Source organism: Chrysochloris asiatica, unplaced genomic scaffold, assembly GCF_000296735.1.
Source record: "Chrysochloris asiatica unplaced genomic scaffold, ChrAsi1.0 scaffold00345, whole genome shotgun sequence".
NCBI classification, from domain to species: domain Eukaryota; kingdom Metazoa; phylum Chordata; class Mammalia; order Afrosoricida; family Chrysochloridae; genus Chrysochloris; species Chrysochloris asiatica.
In genome coordinates, this window is record NW_006408863.1 from 1,542,126 (window position 1) to 1,562,662 (window position 20,537).

At 44.1% G+C, this 20,537-nt stretch overlaps 1 protein-coding gene across 1 annotated transcript in view; it reads left to right on the top strand.

Annotated features, from left to right (window-relative positions):
* ATP9B (ATPase, class II, type 9B) overlaps positions 1 to 20,537 on the top strand; it is a 255,515-nt gene that overhangs the window by 39,688 nt on the left and 195,290 nt on the right. Inside the window, exon 5 of the mRNA XM_006875888.1 lies at positions 9,844 to 9,952. Coding sequence (XP_006875950.1) covers positions 9,844 to 9,952 — 109 coding nt within the window. The remainder of the gene's footprint in view (positions 1 to 9,843; positions 9,953 to 20,537) is intronic.

Here is a 20,537-nt window from a genome sequence, read left to right on the forward strand (position 1 = left end):
GGTGAAGTTTGGAGCTAGGGTGGTTGGAGAACGAATTGGTCACATGTTTCTAATGGAGGGGTAGGAAGCGGCTGTGATGGGGGCTGTGCGCAGTCTGTCTCCTGACACTCTGACGAATGGGCAGTTGTTTCTGGTTGGGTCAGAAAGTCTAAAGTTGCTGAATGGAGTAGAGACATTTTCTGGCCAACAGCTCAATGTGTGAGGTGTTTGAAAGGCCACTGAGACTTAGGGTGTGAGTGTTTTCATTTCAGAGCAGGCTGTCTCAGTAGCTTTGTGATTTGTTGTGGTCACCACTGACCTCATGACCTTCAGCACAGCCTTGAGCCTGGGAAGCTCTGTGTAGCTCTGCCTCACTGTACAGGCTCCTTACCTACTGGGTTGGTCAGGACTCTCTTCTCAGAGACGTAGGGGACTGGGGAGGGGATAGAAGGCTTCGAGGACTGGTGATGTGTTGCTCTCCACCTTCTTGTCCCCTTGACCAAGTCGGCCTGGCTTGTGCAGCCATTATGAAAATCAAGTTCAGGAATGTTCTGTGGCTCCTGTCCCTGTAGTCTGTGTAGCAGGGTGGGTGTGAGACAGGACGGTGACTTCATACGTAACATGCATGTAAAATTCCTGGGTGAGTCCCTCTCTCACCTGCTGAGGTAGCAAAATGGAACAGGGGTTGTGGGGCATGATCACTGGTGGGCATGAAGGATGTGGCCCCCCTCATCTGCTGTGGGGGTGGCTGTAGCCATTAGCCAGCCCAGTGAGGGCATTTGGAAACACAAACCGGAGACCTAAGTAAGATGAGGACCCAGCAATTTTGAATTTTTTTAAGGAATTAATGACTGATCACAAAGTCTCTGAAGAATGATCATGAGTATGTTTGATGGTGGAAATTATAAGTGAAATGTCTAATAATTAATTATTTGCACTAGACTATCACCTATGCACATGTTGGAATACTGAAACTTTAAAATAATGACATTTGGAAAATTTGTTTAATAACTGTAAATATGTGGGTGTATGTAGGAATAAAGAAAAACAAGGTGGTTTAAAATAAATACAGGATAAATACACACTTACTTTGATTTGAGTTGTTTTTAAGCACAGGAAGTAAGTTTTGGATGATTGTTTGTGAAGGATTTGATTTAGCAACCTGGGTTGAATGCATGTGTGTGTGTGTGTGTGTGTGTGTGTGTGTGTGTGTGTTTTGTTAGTGTGTACCAGTGTATATGGTTTTTTTGGGGGGCTGTGTGTTCAGATACAAGTTTATTTTATTTTTTGTATCGTGAATCGGGTGAAAGTTTACAGAGCAGAGCCGTTTTCCATTTAATAGTGTACACATTTTGTTTCATCTTGTTAATTGCATTACCTACAATGTAACATCTCCTAGATCCTTTCCTCCTGGGTTTTTTGTTTCCATTCTTCTTTCCTAACCTTTCTGAACTTGGTCCTTGAGCAAATACTCTCCCTTTGATAGATACCCAGTGGCTGGTTTTTCTAAGATGTGCGTACCTCCCCAGTGTTACTGCTCCCATTATAGATACCCAGTGGCTGGTTTTTCTAAGGCGTGGGTACCTCCCCAGTGTTACCACTCCCGTTAGAGATACCCAGTGGCTGGTTTTTCTAAGGCGTGCGTACCTCCCCAGTGTTACTGCTCCCGTTAGAGACTTGCCTGGTGTTTGGCTGATAATTGAACTACAGGGAGCAAGTTCATTTCCAGACCTGAAGGGTGACCAAGGGCCAGAGTCCCAGCAGTTACACCAGGCTCTATCCGACCCAGTGTTTTGAAGTATTTGGCCATCTTTTTAGCAAACAAGCATTTGTTATGTGTTGTGGAGTCGGTTCCGACCCATAGTGACCCTGTACAGGGTTTCCGAGGCTGTAAATCTTTACAGGAGCAGAAAGCCTCATCTTTCTCCTGCAAAACAGCTGGCAGTTTGGAACTGCTGACCTTGAGGTTCGCAACCTAATTGTAACCACTATGCTACCAGAGCTCGGAGTCGGTTCCGACCCATAGCGACCCTGTATAGGGTTTCCAAGGAGCAGCTGCTGAGCTTCAACTGCCGACTCTGCAGTTCAAATGGCTTTGCAGTCTAGCGCATTAACCCACAGCACCACTCCAGGACTGCGGTAGATGGTGGTACTATAGCTAAAATCTCGGACCCTATTGGTATGAAGTTGGCACGGCCTAGCTGCCCCTCCAGCAATACATACTTGTCCAAATCTGGCATAACCACTCGTCTGCTAAGACCCAGCGGATGCTCCGAAGACCCAGCTTTCAGAGTAGACTCCAAATCTGGCATACGCACTCATCTGATGGGGCTTAACGAAGAGCTCAGAAGATCTTCTTCTCATAGCAGAGGCTCATTGATTGTACCACACAAGTACTTGTCCAAATCCGTCACAGTGTCTCATCTGTAAGGACTCTGCAACGAGCTCCGAGGACCTAGCTCTCCTAGTGTGAGGTTCATTGATTGTAGTACACTCTTTGTTCCGAGGGAAACAGTGGCATCATCTCCCCAGGCCGGTGGTGTAGTTGTGATGGTAGTGACACTGTCCGCTTGTGGCTGGCCCTGAACTTGTCTCCTTTTCTTAGATAAGCCTTAGGTGTGGTGGAATGGGGTCTCATAGGAGCAGGTGTACACCAGCAGTCTGATTTGCTCAGGTAAGTCATAGGTGTGGATGGAGAGCTCTCAAGTCGTTTACTGAAGTAACAATGATGTATCTTAAAACCAGTGGTATTTTTCAATCAAGAAAATACAGTATTCCATTATGTGGCTATGCCATAATTTGCTTATTTTTGAACATTTAAGTTCTATTCAAAGCCTAAATCGTATCTATTTAGGTTTTTGATATTCATGCTGGAATAAATATCTTTGTATGTAAATAATTACATACATACTTGATTTGTTTTCTTTGATGTTGTTTTCTAGATAACTTCTAGCAGTGGAACTGGTTACAGTATATGTACATTGAGCTCTTACAGGTGGTTTATGTTTGTATTCTATCTACTGCTTTACCTCCCCATAGTTTTGTCTCTGTTTTTCCTTAGCTGACTGAGGAGCCTGTCCTAAACCATGGTATTTCAGTAGCCTCTCATACATGTGGAAGTTTGACAATGAATAAGGAATACTGTAGAAGAGGGGGGATGCATTTGGGTTAGGGCGTTGAATAAGAACGTTAAAAAGTACCATGGACTTCCAGAAGAGTAACAACTCTGAAGAAGTACAGCCAGAATGCTCCTTAGAAGTCAGCATGGCAAGACTTGGTCTCTCAAACTTCAGACACATTATCACGAGGGACCCGACCCTGGAGAAGGATAAATGGTACAGGAGAAGAATGCTTGTAAAGTGGGACGGTCTGTGAAAAAGGAGATGGAATTGCACAGTGGCAGCAGCCATGGGGTCAAGTTTAACCAAAGTGAGGAGGATGCAGGACCAGGTGGTGGTTCATTTTGTTATGCACGGGCTCACGGTGAGTCTGAACCAGCTCAGGGGCATCTAACAACAGCCCGAATTTGAGTGCAATGATGACTGTATGCTCAGTAGTGGAGCTCTTTTCTAACACCACTAATAAGGAGTCTTGTCCCAACAAGCCAGCAGCTTTGAAGTTCTGACCGTGTATTTTCCTTTCATGTGGAAGTGTTTGCTCATCATATACAAACCTTGTTTGTTTCCTAAAAATTGGTGCTTTTTACAACTGACGTCACTCTTAATGATAAAAGAATGGTTGTTTTCCCTCCAAGGTCAAGACCAAGACAAGAAGGTCTGCTCTTGGCCCTTCTGCACAAGCTCACACTGGAGGTGCAGTGACATAGGCAGTTGGGCAAATGAAAAGAAGAAAGGCATCTAGGTTGGAAAGGAAGAAGAAAAGCAATTTCCCTTCACAGATGGCATGATATTGTATATAGAAAATTCTAAGGAACCACACAAAATACATGACAATGAGTAAATGAATTTAGCAAGGTTTCAGAATCCAAGATAAATATACAATAATCATTTATTTCTGTACACGAGCTAATAATGACCTTCTGGAAATAAAATTAAGGAAGCAACCCTATATATAATCATTTCATAAAGAAATAAATATATGTCTATAAATTAGCAAAAGAAGTACAAGATTTCATACTGAAAACTACCAGACATTTCTGAAAGGAATTAAGGAGGCCCCAAACAAACAGAAAGTTAGCTTTCTTCACTACTAGAAGTTTTAATATTGTTAAGATGACATTACTCTTCAAATTGATAAGTACATTGTTTCAGTAAAATCCCAGCTGACATTATTTTTTACAAATTTTTTTACAAACATTGACAGACTGATTCTTAAATTCATTTGGAAGTTGAGTGAATCCATAGTACAACCAATACTTTATGAAGAGTACAGAAAGCTTGAGGCTTCACAGTTCCTTGTTTCAAAAATTACTACGAAGCTATAGTAATCAAGTCAGTGTGGTGCTGACAGAAGGGCTCACGTGTACAAAATGGTACTGAGAGTTCTGACAGAAACCCTAACGCTCACGCAGCAAGACTGCTGAGAGAGTGTAATGGGAGGAAGTTATTCTCAACAAGTGATTCTGGGACAGCTGACTTACCACCACATAAAATGTAATGAAATTGGACCTGTAACCTCACCCCACAGCAACAATTAACTCAAGATGGACCCGAAACCTAAATGTCGGAGCTGTTGTTGTTAAGTGCTATTGGGTTAGTTCTGAATCACAGTGATCCTGTATTGAGTTTCCAAGGAGCAGGTGCCCACCTTGTGGTTAGCAGTCCATACTTACAGCGCCACACTAGGACTTGTTAAGTGCTGTCGAGTTGGTTCCGACTTCTAGTGACCCTGTATAGGGTTTCCGAGGAGCACCTGGTGAACTTGAACCGCTGACCTTGCAGTTCAGACTGACCTCGCAGTGCAGCGCGTCACAGCACCACATGCAGGCCTAGATCTGTAAAATTCCTAGAAGAAAGTACGGATATAAAACATTATGATCTTGGATTCTAAAAGCCCACATGACAGGATAGGTAAATTGAGCTTCACAAAAATTAAAAAAATATATGTGGCAAAAGACTCAAGAACGTGTAAGGACAACCAACAGAATGGGAGCAAGTATATGTAAGATTAGTATTTGTAAATCATATCTGATAGGAGATCGGAATCAAGAAGGTATAAGGAATTCTTACAACTCAACAGTTAAAGAGAGAGATAACCCATTTAAAAAGTGGGCAAAGAATCTGAGAACACACTTCTCCAAAGAAGATACGCAAATGACTGGCAAGCTTTAGCAAAGATATACAGCACCTAATTAGTTATTGTTGTTGTTAAGTGCCATCGAGTCGGGTCCGACCCATAGCGACCCTGTACAGGGTTTCCAAGGGTGTAAATCTTTACGGGAGTAGAAAGCCTCATCTTTCTCCCGCGGAGTGGCTGGTAGTTTCGAACCGCTGACCTTAAGGTTCGCAGCCCGATTCGTAACCACTACGCTACCAGAGCTCCTTATTAGTTATTAGGAAAATGCAAAACAAAAATCACTAGGGTACCCCTGCACATGCATTAGGATGGCTATTATCAGCAACACAGCGGAAGTGGAGAAATTGGAAGCTTCACCCCTGCTGGTAGGACTGGAACTGCTTGACAGCTCTCCTAATAATTACATGGAGAGTTATCATATGACCCAGAATGCGTGGGAAGCAGTAGAGTAGTAATAGTGGGGGAACCTAAGTGGGGATGGTGAACTCGATCAGCCCAGAGTTGACCTGTGTGAGATGAGATCAGACACATCTTTGCTTTCTAGACTTTTTACCAATCTGACAGCAGCTGTTCATCCACAGCACTTTCTGTGTCTCTTCTGGGTTTAGTAATCTGCTGTAGTAGCCACATAGAACTCACATACCATATTTAACAATGTAAGCAACAACGAAAGCATTCAATGGACTACAACTCCGGATCAGGAAGCATATAGGCAAAGTCTCCCTTCAGTGCAGAACCCCTCTCAGCTCTTGGCCTGGCTCTCTACCACAGGGCCTTCCTGGGCCCGTCAGTGTCTGCAGTGTTGAAACACCCAACCTTTGTTACAGCTCGCCTCTTCTCTCTTCTCTCTGGCTTGTGTGTCTTCCTGCTTATTTCTCTCTGAGAACTTCTATGGGATTGGGTGCTTGTATGTATCACTCCTTGTCAGTTTCAAGGCATGGCCTTCCTTCCTGGGCCACAAACAGACCAATCATTTCTCTAGTTGTTGTTAGCGCTGTTGAGTCGGTTCTGACCCATAGCAACCCTGGATAGGGTTTCCTAGGAGCTACTGGTGAGCTTGAACTGCCAACCTTGTGGTTCAAACTGGCTTTGCAATCCAGTGCATTAACCCACAACACCATACCAGGGTCGTGGAGATATATAGATATGTAGATATATATATATATATATATATATATATATCTTTTAAATGTTTTATTGTGGATTATGTGATAGTTTACATGGGAGAACATTAACTTCACATTCATCCTATCATATATCCTTTCATTGCCATGGTTACAATTCCCCTTCATGCATCATGAACCAACCAAAGGGTATACCTCGCAAGCCTGCCCCCCGGTCGTCAGCACACAGCCTTTCTCCCTCTTTGGGTCTAGAGTTCCCAGCTGCTCCATCTCTCCCCGTCCTCTTCTCTGCCTCCATCTCTGGAGCGGTGGTGCAGGCGTTTGCGCAGTCTGTTGTGCAATCCCAGCAAAGTCTATACCAATCATCGGACCAACTGCAGCCTAGGACCCGATGCAAAGTTATCAGGGTTACTTACAGCTTCCCCAGGAATGTCCAGCAACCTTGAGAAGTAACCAGCTCTCTGGGCTGGAAACTCTAGGACAAAGGTAACTCTTCAGGGCTGAGGGGGACGTCTCCCCAGCTGTTTTCCACACAGCCAAGGCCAAAGGTCCCTTAGAATCAGCACGACAGACAAATCGACAGAGATAGTACGTTGGTGATTCTCAGAGCCTGTGGAAGGGGCTCTAGTGGGGAGTGACTGCTAAGTGGCACCGGGCTGCTTTATGAAATGGTGCTGTAATGTGAACACTGGGCCGTAAGATGGGTTTGAACCACAAGGTTGACCGTTAAAATCCACCAGCCACTTCTTGCAAACCCTAAGCAGGATGGCAGTATGTGGGAACAGACTTGATGGCACTTAACACCAGTCTGAGCATGAACACATTCTGAATTCGATGATGGTGATGTTTACACAGCTTGGAAATGCTGAAAGGTCAACTGTTGTCCACTTGAAATGGGCGAAGCTTGTGATAGGTGAACTAACGTCTCTGCAGTGCTATGACGAGAGCTCACGTGTGCTGCTTCCGGGACACCGGACTGACTGCCAGCCATTGTCTTCTTTGCAAATGGGACGCTTCACAGGTCAAGTGTCCAAGCATGTGTTTGATTACTCGTCAAGAGAGTGCTTCAGCCCCCCCCATCCAAAAAAAAAACAAAAAAAGCTAAAGAGGATAGAGAAAAACACTGTAAACTGATGATATATGGAGGGGATAATAATCAATGTAATGAAACAAGCTATATGAATGGTTGAATGTGAAGCTGATGATGTGCCATGTAAACTTTCACACTTTCACTCAATGCAAAATAAAAACATTTAATTAAAAAAAGAGAGTGCTTCAGACCACATGAGTCGTGGGCTTTCATAGACACAACGATTCCCATGTGTGGCCCAGAAAGCCGCATGGAGTGGGGCAGGCGGCTAGAGCCTGGTCATTGTGAAGCCTTGGGGGAGGGGGCAGGCTAAGGAGTCCAGCTAGATGGGAAGACCCCTAGTGGCACAAATGGTCTACACGCCTGCTAACCTAGAGGTTGGTGGTGTGAATGCAGACAGCAGTGCTGTTGGAGATAAGGCTGGTTAAGATGGCAGCCAGGAAAACCGGTTTAACATGGGTGAAGGGAAAGACAGTATACAACAAGGGGAGGTCAACAGCAGCAACAACCAAGTTTCCTGGGCTGCTTGTGTGGTCATAGCACTCAAGACTGCACCTTCTCATTCTTCAGAGCAGAGGAGCTTCCTGGGGGTGGGGAATTTGTTCTGTTCACTGCTGAATCTGTAATGTTGCCTGGTACAGAATGGATACTCAATGCACATGTCTGTCTTGACCGAAACAAATCCCCAACAGAGCAGTTCTGCTCTGGAGCACGTAGGCTCACCATGAGTCAGAATAGACACAACGACACCTAACAGCTAGGGAAAGCAGAGGGGAGTGACCTGTTAGTTAAATTTATGTGTGGCTTGATAAATGACTTGGCGAAAGGTCAGTTTTGAGGGACCAAGGCTGGAGACAGCGAGGCAGATGTTGGGCGATGGCCTAGGAAACAGGAGAATGGCCTGGAGGTGGCAGTGGGAAAGCAGTCCAGGCTCAAGATTTGGGAAGCAAAGTGCTTAGGCTTGGTCAAGGAAGTAGGAACTGACAAAGAAGGAAGCGTGAGGTGGTTTCTGGGTGGTAACTATTCTGGAGAGTCACGCGGTGAGAACAGTGTCCGGGTCACACTGTAATGACTGAAGAGTGAGTGTAGCATGGTGAGAACAGTGTCTGAGTCACACTGTAATGACTGAAGAGTGAGTGTATCACGGTGAGAACAGTGTCTGGGTCACACTGTAATGACTGAAGAGTGAGTGTATCACGGTGAGAACAGTGTCTGAGTCACACCGTAATGACTGAATAGTGAGTGTATCACGGTGAGAACTGTATCCGAGTCACACCGTAATGACTGAACAATGAGTGTATCACAGTGAGAACAGTGTCTGAGTCACACTGTAATGACTGAAGAGTGAGTGTATCACAGTGAGAACAGTGTCTGAGTCACACTGTAATGACTGAAGAGTGAGTGTAGCACTGTGAGAACAGTGTCCGAGTCACACTGTAATGACTGAAGAGTGAGTGTAGCACGGTGAGAACAGTGTCCGAGTCACACTGTAATGACTGAACAATGAGTGTGTCACGGTGAGAACAGTGTCTGAGTCACACTGTAATGACTGAAGAGTGAGTGTAGCACGGTGAGAACAGTGTCCGAGTCACACCGTAATGACTGAACAGTGAGTGTATCACGGTGAGAACAGTGTCTGAGTCACACTGTAATGACTGAAGAGTGAGTGTATCACAGTGAGAACAGTGTCTGAGTCACACTGTAATGACTGAAGAGTGAGTGTATCACGGTGAGAACAGTGTCTGAGTCACACTGTAATGACTTGAAGAGTGAGTGTATCACGGTGAGAACAGTGTCCGGGTCACACTGTAATGACTGAAGAGTGAGTGTATCACGGTGAGAACAGTGTCCGAGTCACACTGTAATGACTGAACAGTGAGTGTATCACGGTGAGAACAGTGTCTGAGTCACACTGTAATGACTGAAGAGTGAGTGTATCACGGTAAGAAGTATCCCTTCTCACAAATGTAGTTCCATAAAATGGAGTAGTTAAGAAATTCATCCTACACGCCCTTATATGTTCCAAGTTGTTCTTCGTGTCTTAGTGCATCGCTTCTATCAGGAAGCTCCAAGGGTAGATATTAATGACAAAATTGTATGTCAGCCACGATTTGAAACGTGCGTGTTCTAAATACAGCTCACGGGCTTGTTGACGGTTATGAATTTCTTTGTATTGGTGATGCTTAGCTTGAAGTATATGTTGTGATTGAATTTAGGAGATGTTTGTGAACGTACTGAGTACTGTCTTTAACTATGTATAATTTTGTGGTGCTTAATGGTACCTTTTGTCTTTGTTTTTGAGAGTAATATAAATCAAAGAAAAACGTAAATGTAAATGGTAAAATAGTTTCCTTTTAAATTCCATTTTATCAAGTACTTTGTTTTGTTTTCTAGGGATTTGTCTTGGCTGTAACTATCATGAGGGAAGCAGTTGATGAATTCCGGCGTTTCCGGCGAGATAAGGAAATGAACTCCCAACTCTACAGCAAACTTACTGTCAGAGGTTAGCAAGACACTTGTAATCCTATTTAGCATTTGCGTAATATACTCAACATTTCAGAATTGACAAGTCAAGAAAATGTGTCTTGACTCTTTAGCATGTGAAGCCCAATTCATTCTCTTATAGCGTATAATGTGTCCAATCTTAGGGCTGACTTTTATTCATACTTAATGTTTGAAGGTATACGTACACGTGTGCACAAGTACACGTGTGCACATGCATAAAATTCTGTAGTATGTTGTGCTCTATCACACTTTGTATGTCATTGGTACTTAAACACATGTGAAACCAAAACAGTGTGTACACATTTTCTCTGTCAGCATCATATCAGTTTTTCCCAAATCTCTGGACTTGCTTTTGACTCCACTCAGATGTTGACGGCCAGCGCTGTGGAGGCCCCAGGCACACTGCTCCTGGACCTACACACAGCCTTTCGCCCTTCATTAACTGTGTTCTGAAAGAGCTTGCTTATATGGCTTTCTAATCCAAGGTAGAAAAGCAGTGTTTTAGGAAAGGGCTGGGTGGAGCTATTATAAGCAGGCATTGTCACAGTGAGGGAAGAGGCTGAAGAGCTAAGTTTAGTAATAAAAACCCCCAAAATGCACTACCATCGAGTTGATTCAGATTCACAGCAGCCATAACTAGTGTTTCCGAGATAAAATCGTTTGGAGAGAGACAGCCTCATCATTCTGCTGCAGAGTGGCTGGGGAGTTGAAGTGCTTGCTGACTTTGTGATTAGCATCCAGTGCTTATCCTACATTACCACCAGGGCTCTGCATTTAGTAACGTTGTCATTGTTGAGTGCCGCTGAGTTGGTTCCGACTCAGTGACCCTTTATAGGAGTTCTGAGGAGTGGTTGGTGGGTTTGAACTGCTGACCTTTTGGTTGGCAGTCCAGTGCTTTTCCTACAACCCTACACCAGGATTCCAAATTTAGTAATTGTTGTTAAGTGCCGTGAAGTCAGTTTGAACTAGTGTGACCCCAAGTATAGGGTTTCCGAGGTTTTCAATGTTTTTGTAGGAGCAGAAAGCCTGGTCTCTCCCATGGAGCATCTGGTGGGCTCGAGCCACAGACTTTGTGGGTCATAGTCTAGTGTTTTTCCTAATTAGTAACAGATACTCATAATAACCTCAGAGTCGCTTTAAAAACCAAGAGGTTAGAATGCATTGGGTACTTTGTGTTTATATGTGTATGTGTACAAAGAATCCCATGAAAAATGATATTTTTAAAAAGTGTAATAGGATATATTGTATACAAGATACCTTAAAAAAAATTTATGAAAAATGGAATGAAAAGATAATGAAAATTTTCACAAAAATTTTGAAGCCCCGTCATCCCAGAAAACCTGCCATTAAAGTATCACTTCAGTGATTGTGATACCTCTGGACATGTCCAGTCATCATGGCCACCTGATTTTACAATGTCTGCTCTCTCACATGGAACCCCCAAGACCCTCTGTAGTTAGCCTGTTTTCTGGTCTCCCAGCCCCTATGACTTCACCTTCTGTCTCCGTGGAGTGGCCCGTTCAAGTCCTTGTGCATTGTGTGGTCTTTGGTCTTGGCTGTAGCATCTTGTTTCAGGATTCATCCATATCATACCATGCATCAGGCAAAATAATAAATATCACCTGTATGATTGAGTTTGGGAGTCCTGTAGGATCAGCACTAGGCTGCTAACCACAAGGTAGGCAGTTCAAACCCACCAGCCACTCCTTGGAAACCCTATGCAAGTTTGCTTTGAGTCAGAGCTGACTTGACGGGACTGGACAACAACAAACATACTCAGGCTGTATTTTGTTTATTCATTTATCAGTTTGTGGACATTTGGGTTGCTTATGCTTTTCAGCTATTATAGATAGTGCTGCTGTGAAAATTTGTGTACATGTTTTTATGTGAACACAAGTTTTCTGTTCTTTTGGGTATAATGTCTAGGGGTGAAATTGCTGAGTTATATAATAACTCTATGCTCAGCACTTTGAGAAACAGATAAACAGCTTACCGAAGTGTCTATCATTTTGCATTTCCACCCCTCATGTCAGAGGGTTCTCGTTTCTTTACATCCTTGCCAACCCGAGCCATCCTACGTACGGCATGAAGTGGTATCTCCTCCTTCATGACTAGTAACATTGAGCATCTTGTTCATGAGCTTATTGGCCATTTGTGCGTCTCCTTTGGAGAAATCTCTACTCAGGTCCTCTGTCTACTTTTCTTGGACTATTTGTCTTTTGATGATTGCGTTGAGTTGTTGGACTTCTTGATAAGAGTTGTAGCGTCACCGTGCTTAAGTGCTTGACCGGTAGTGAAAGGTTGTGGTGCAGGAGAGAGCTGGGAAGGCGAGCTTGGAGAACACCAAGGGGCAGTTCTCTTCTGTCACTGGGGGTCACTGGGTCTCAGAAGTTGGCTCGATGGTCCCTAACATTACACCAAGAGTTCTCCATATGTTTTAGATACAGTATCTTGTCATAGCTAACTTGAAAATATTTCCTATGTTTTTGGATTCTCACTTCACTTTCTTGATGGTTTCTTTTGATGTCCCAAAATTGGAAATTTGGATGAAGTCCAGTTGATCTATTTTTTTCTTTCATTGCTTATGCTTTCTGTGTTGTGTCTGTGGAACTATCGCTTATCCCAAAGTTACGAAAGCTGTCCTACGCTTTCTTCTAGTTGCTCTGAGTTGTGGCTGTTAGTGTAGCTTTCTCACACAATGTGTGCTGTGAGATGAGGCTCCATTCTCTTTGTTCTGCATGTGGGTGTCTAGTTGTCCCAGGACCATCTGTTGAAAGGGCTGTTCTTTCTCCATTGAAGGGAAAATCTATATTCAAACAGCTTTGATTATATAGGGGCACGATGGGAGAATTCCCATCATGGCCAGGTAAATGAGATCTGATATGCTTTGACTTTTTCTTTCTCAGAATTTAGTGCAGCTCTAACTTACTTTGTTTTTAACTGTTTTAATGGCGGTAGTAAGACTGGGCAGGTCTGTGTTTCTGGTGCAATAATTGTATTAATGTAGAAATAAGTGGAGGTCTTATTTCCCAATGTCCATCCTTCCACGGAAAAACAGCAAAATCAAGCCTAAACTATCACAACCATACATTCATGGCAACTTAAAAAATGGTAGGAAAGCTTTTTGTCATTGTTTTCTTCCCTTGCCACAACTACCTCATTAACTGTGCAGCATTCTTGAAGATCGCAACTTCAGGTCCCACCGTGTGACCCTAGTCCTTGCCTCTGTGTCTAGACAATTGAGTTCACCTGTTGTAAATTGCCTGCGAGGTCCCAGAAGTAGCTTCACAAAGGGCTAGTCACTGTTTTCCCTCACTTGGACCACATTCAGGGTTGTTGTTGTTGTTGTTAAGTTCCATTGAGTTGGATCCGACTTATAGCGACCCTGCATAGGGTTTCAAAGGAATGGTTGGTGAGTTTGAACTGCTGACCTTGTGGCTCAAACTGACCTCGAGGTCCATTGCTTTACCCCACAGCACCACACCAGGACTCTTCGTTCAAGGCGGAAAAGCCAAAAACCTGCAGACTTTCTTCAAACCTGAAAGGGAAAGGAACTGTGCACACAGATGGGCTTGAGGCTAAAACAAAGCACCAATACCCTGGTAGAAAAGGTGGAACAGAATTTCTGTGGGAAATTAAGGCATGCCAAAAGCATTCTGGATCCTGGGCCGTCTAGAAAGCCATGCCCATGCCCAGGGCAGGATGCAGCCTCAGAAAGGAGCCCAGCTTTTACCCTTGTCGGAGCTCTAGGTTCAGTGCTAACAAGAGGTGAAGACTAGAGTGAGGCGGTCCATGGTCCACCGAGCTTGCAGGAGTGCCCCAGCACACAGTGGAGCTACACAGACTAAGGGGGTTTGGGGAATAAGATTACTTTGGTATTTTGTTTCTTCCTCATTTTCGTTATTTCTTCTTACCCTTTTGCTGTGCTTGGGTTCAAAGAAATCTGCCAGAACACTAGTGTCGTACCTGCTAAAGAAACAGCTTTGAGCGGCCACACATGGCAAAGATTACAGAGTTTACAAAATGGTTTAGCAAAGTCATTGAACAGACAATAGAGTTACAACCTAGAGCAAGCTCTGAGAGCTGACGAGTCTGAGTTTCAGTTACTGCATTGAAACAGGCACAGTGTCCATGTCTCAACAGAAACGTGTGAATCATATAAAAGAAGCAAAGCATAGCTCATTTACAGAAGAAATTCATAGAAACTGTCCTTGAGGAAATACAGACTTGGTCCTTGTAGTCAAAACCTTTCAGTCAGCTGTTAAGGAGCTAAAGGGAACCATGGGTATAGAGCTACAGGTACTCTGAAGAGTGATGCCTGAGCAAATAGAGGCTATCAATAAAGGAGTAGCTGCTGCTGCGTGCCTTCGAGTCGGTTCCGACCCATAGCGACCCTGTACAGGGTTTCCGAGGGTGTAAATCCTTACGGGAGTAGAAAGCCTCATCTTTCTCCCGCGGAGCGGCTGGTAGTTTCGAACCGCTGACCTTAAGGTTCGCAGCCCGATTCACAACCACTACGCTACCAGAGATCAATAAAGGTGTAGCAATTATTAATAAGCTCTCAACAGAACAACAGCTGAAATGAGAAAACTCACCAGAGGATTTTCATGTGACGTTTGAGCAGACAGAATAAAAAGTAGTGAAGTTGAAGTATCTGATCTAAGGAACAGAATTAAAAGTAGTGAAGATGAAGGTAGATCAATTGAAGTATCTGATCTGAGGAACAGAATTAAAAAGCATGAAGGAATATGAAGAGAGCCCAAAAGACTCTTTTTTTTTTTTTTTTTTTACCAGCTTTCACATAATGGAATCTCAATAGGAGAGAGGAGAGAAAGATAATATTTGAAACAGTAATGACCAAAAACTTCACATTTGATAAAAGCTGCAGAATTTCACATTTCATGATGCTCAGTGAATATCCAAGAAGGAAAAATGTAGGACCAGGTGTCTTCAGTGGTCAAGTCTACCAAACATTTAAGGCAGAACTAATACCAGACCTCTAGTTCTTCCAGAAGATAAGAGGGGAAAACACTCCCTTCCTTAGTCTATGCGATCAGGGACTACCCTGATACTACAGTCAAAAAAGACACCACCAAAAGTAGAAGAGTAATATCCCAGCTGGACATAGATCTAGAACTCCTCAACAAAATACTGTCAGGCTGAATCATACCAACAGCATGTTAGAAGGATTATACGTAATCATCAACAAGGATTTATCCCAGGTGGTTCAGCATAAGGAAAGACACCATGTAATACAGCAAGTGAATGCAGTGAAGTAACAAAACAACAGGATCATCTTGGTTAATGCAGAAAATGCATTTGACAAAACTCCACACACTTTCAGGGTGAAACACTCAGCGTGCTAGAACCAGAGGAGAACTCCTGTAGCCTGGTGGAGGCAGTTAGGCAAAGTCCCTGCAGCCTGGCTTTCTGAAAAGGAGCATGTTTTGAAGAACTTTTTGATTAAGTAGCATCTGTGTGGGTCATGCCTGAATGTGACGAACACAAAACTCCTCCCAGTTGGATCAGGACGCAGCATCTTGGTAAATAGAGACGTGGAAGGCAATGATTTCATTCTACTTGGATCAACAATCAATGTCCAAGGTAGCAGCAGGCAAGAAATCACATGACATATTGTATTAGGTCAGTTTGTTGCAGAAGACCTCTTTCAAGTGTTAAAAGCACAGATGTCAGTTGATGACAAGGTCTGCCTGACCCAAGCCATGGCCTTTTCATTAATCGCATGTGCACGTGGACGCTGTCAATTTTAAATAACGAATTGATGTATTCTAGCTGTGGTGATGATGAAGAAGACTATTGACTCTAATGTTGGTTTCCAGAAGCACAGATAGCTCAGTCTTAGAAGAAATACAGTCCGAATGCGCCTTCGAGATGAGGGTGCTGAGATTTATGCTTGATTACTTTGAACACATCAGTGGGAAAGATCAACCACTAGGAAATGGTGTGTTTGGTAAAGTAGAGGGTCAGCGAAAATGACGGGAACCTTCAATAACATGGATTGATACTGCCGTCACAACAATGGACTGAAAAACCCCAGTGAACTTGGAGATTGCCCAGGACTGGACAGAATTTCATTCTGTTTTACGTGGGGTCACCGTGAATGCAGCAGTAACATACAGGGGCGAAAGTCTGAGGACTCCCCACTTCGATCAGAAGAAGACAAGGCTGGGCCCTCACTACCCAGAAATAAACATAATGGCGCAGCTGACAGACATGTACTCAGCATTACTGAAAGAAACAAAAGAAGACCTAAAGAAATGAAAGCCAGCCTGTGATTGTGGGTTCTTAACATGTCAGGACCATCCAAAGTGATGTCCACATTCAGTGGTACCCTTGCAACATTTCCAGTGGGCTCTTTTGCACAATGATAACCAATTTTGAATTCACACAGAATTGCAATGGCCCTGAATACCTAAAACAAACGTGAGAAAGAAAAAACCAGGAGAAATCACAATTTCCTGTTTCAAAGCATACCTTAGTCTGCTACAACAGGCCGAGCAGTGATGTTCCCATAAGGAGAACACATCACCACAGGCAGAAGAAGGAATTTTGAATCTGGATCTAGCCTCATGGACTCCTGATGTAACACTGGACTGTGAACCATAAGGTGGCGGTTCAAACCCACCACTTGCTCCTCGGAAGTCCTGTATGGGGTCGCTGTGAGTTGGAATCTACTCGATGGCACATAACAACAAAAGCACCTTACATCATAGTTAAAGTTAAAAAGTCACTCAAAATGCATTGAGGACCTAAGGTAAGAGATAAAAGATCTTGTGTGAGACTTAACTGGTTAAATGTTCATTGTCCTCAAATAGGCAGTGACCATTGTTGTTGTTGTTGTTGTTAAGTGCCGTCGAGTCGGGTCCGACCCATAGCGACCCTGTACAGGGTTTCCGAGGGTGTAAATCTTTACGGGAGTAGAAAGCCTCATCTTTCTCCCGCGGAGCGGCTGGTAGTTTCGAACTGCTGGCCTTAAGGTTCGCAGCCCGATTCGTAACCACTACACTACCAGAGCTCCTGGCAGTGACCATTAGCTGTGATATAAAACAAAAACAAAAACAAAAACCGTGACCACTACCACTACCAACAAAGATAAGTTGGACTTCATCATAATTTAAAAGCTTGCCTTTGAAAGGCCACTAGGTGTGGCGTTGTGGGTTAATATGCCAGACTGCAAAGACATTTGAACTACAAGGTCAGCAGTTCAAGCTCCCCAGCTGCTCCTCGGAAACCCTACACAGGGTCACTACGGGTTGGAACCGTCTCTATGGCACTTAACAACAACAACATCCAAAAGAACCAACAGATCTGTGTTGGAAGAAGTGCAGCTAGAGTGCTCCTCGGAGGCCAGGATGGTCAAACTTCATCTCTCATACTTTGGACATACTGTTAGGAGGGACCAGTCGCTGGAGAAGGATGTCATGTTTGGTAAGGTGGAGGGTCAGAGAAAAAGAGGAAGATCCCCAGCGAGATGGATTGACACAGTGGCAGCATCAATGGGCTCAAGGGTGGCAACAATTGTTAAGTTGGTCCAGAACCTGGCAGTGTTTCGTTCTGTTGTGCATAGGATCACTGTGAGCTAATACCGACTCAATGACACCTAACAACAACAACAATCAGTAAGTCAAGAGTCCTGGTGTAGGATAAGCACTAGACTGCTGACCACAAAGTCAGCAGTTCAAACTTACTATAAGTCGAACCAATTTGGCGGCAATCAGTGTAAAGTGGAAAGGCAGTCTACAGAAGAAAATATTTGCAGATCACCAGTCTGATACGGGTCCCGGTGTCCAGAACTCGTCCAGCTCACCACCAGCAAGACAGTCCAATTAAAAGTGTCCACAGTATTCGACTGCACTTAACAACAACAAAGTAGTGTAACAGTCATTTCTCCAAGAAGATTTGTAAATAGCCAACAAACACATGAAAAGATGCTCAACTCTGTTAGTCATCAGGGAAGTACAAATCAAAACCGCATCCACTGGGATGGCTCAAAGAGAAAAACAAAACAAAAACACAAAATGGAGAACTGCTTAACAGGTATTGGTGAGCATGTTGAGAAATCAGTACCAGGTACATTGCAGCAGTGGCCCCGGAGTCAGTGACTTGCAGAGCCACCATATGACCAGCAGTAGCTCTCCTGGGTCCGTACAGACCCACGAGACTTGAAGACAGGGACAGATCTGTGTGCACCATTGTTCACTGCAACACTATGCACAATAGCCAGAAGGTGGGATCCACTGGTCACTGCCATCAAGTCGATTCCAACAGATAGCAACCCTGTAAGGTTCCTGAGATTGCCAGCCCCTTCTTTCTCCCATAGAGTGGCTGGTGGGTTTGAACTACTGACCTTGTGGTTAGCAGCACTTAGCCCATTACACCATCCTTGATGATAGACAAAGTTTGATATATACGAGGGTGAGTCAAAAATGACACATGCTCTGGATGTAGAGTTTATCTCAACCAACTTTTAGTAAAGACAAATACATTATTTCAATGTACTCTCGTTGGTTTTCAATACAGTCTTGTCAACTAGCTTTCATATTTTTTTATTAAAAAATATTTTCGTTTGAGCTGCAAGTCACGAATGCATCGCTGTTTTCACTTGTTCATCAGAGGCGAGTGTTTGTCCTCAAAGGACTGCTTTCAGGGGACCAACCAGATGAAAGTCCAGTGGAGCAAGATCAGTACTATAGGGAGGGAGGATCCTTTAACACCTCAAAACGAGGTTTGTGCAGAGTATTAACAACAGTGGGCAGAGAGATGGGATGTGCATTGTCATGCAGGATCACAATGCCCTTGGAGTACAGTCCTCTGGGTTTAAACCAAAGTTGAGGCTGCAGCTCTTCAGTGAGCCTCTCACTGTAAGGAGCACTGTTGATTGTTGAACCTTTTTCCTGATCGTGCTCCAGTACTGTCCTTGAGAATCCAGAAAACCGTGAGCATCCCTTTTCCCGTTTTCCCACTGATGGTTTTGAACTTGTTCTCGGTCAGCGATTGAGGATATTTCCACTCCACACTGTCGTTTACTCTCAGTCTCGTAGTGATGAATCCGTGTCTCGTCACCAATACCCTTTTTTTTTTTTTTTAAAGAAACTTAGACGTCCGGACAGTTTTGTTTGTGCTCTTCTATGAGTTGTTTGAGTCTTCATCTCACACAAGCTTTTCGAACCCCAAGGCTCGTGGATGATTTCATAGGCAGAGGATGTCGTTTGCCATGTTACTCATCCATTCAGTGCTGACATCAGGCGTTTTAACAGAGCTGGAGTGCAGTTTATTTTTGACTCATTCTGGTCTGTATGATGGGATGTAATTTGTCCAGTTTCCTGTGTCTTCCTCTGACTGACCTTGAGAACACTCCTGATGTGCTTTTCATAGCTGACTTCTGAGTGAACTGCACAGCTGCTTACTGGCAGTGTAATCTGGGGGGCACATGGAGGAATTGTTGTGCAGGCGGAGTGTCAGGTCCTCCCAGTCATGCTGGACTGGTTCTGGCTGCTTTGTTGGCCTTGCTTTCCCCACAAGCTGGGTGATTATACTTTGCTCCCTTGGCTTTGTTTCTGATGCCTGCCTGGGTCGTGGTTAGAGTTTTCTGAAGAGCTGGGGCTGAGAAGACAGAGCAAACCTGTGGAGGAGTCACGGCCACGTTCCCTTTGCTACATGGAGGTGTGGACATTGTGCCCCTCGCTGACAGACCTCAGTCAGTGCGCTGGTGCTTACTCAGTATTTTTGTGCATTATTTCTGGTGATTGACTCAGGAGCCAACTAGGACAAGTCCTGTATCTGAGTCTGAGGAAGCCGACCCCATGCTCAGGAGGGCTCGCTCAGGTGTGCCTGTGGCTGGTTGGTTTTCCTCTGCCGCCACGTGTCCACTGATCTATACTCCAAATGTCCAGCTAGTGCTAACCTTGTCCTGTCCATGCACACGTGGAGCCAGACTCTTTGTGTCCGTGCTGCTGCTGATTTTCCAGTCCCTTAGCTGTTTCTCTGAGGAGTTCTAGAGTGTTCTACTTAGCATGTCTTCATAGTTTATGAGAGGCAGAGAGGTCTCTTGTCTTTGAACAGTAAGTAAGGTGCTTGTGTGTGCCCGTCTGAGTATGTGTGCGTGTGCATGTGTGTCTACATGTGTAAAAGTGTGTGTGCACATACTCATCTGTGAGTGCGTATATGTGTGTCTCTGTATATAGATGTGTAAGTGTACATGTGTGCATGTGTGTGTATATATGTATTTGTGTCTATACTTGAGAGTTTGTGTCTGTGTATGTACACACATCTGTGTGTGCATACACGTTTGTGTGTTGTATGTGTGCATACTTGTCTGCGCACACACATCTGTATACAGGCACACATCTCTGTGAATGCATGTCTGTGTGTATGTGTGTGTTTCTGCCAGTATTTGTGTGCACATGTCTGTATGAGGGTCTTATGTGTGTTTCTGTGGCACACACATGTCCATGTGTGTTTACACATTGGGTGTGCACACCTGTATGTGCAAACACATGTCTCTCTGTGGGTGTGCCTATGCCTGTGTCTGAGTTTGTGCGCACATATATCTGTGTGTGGAT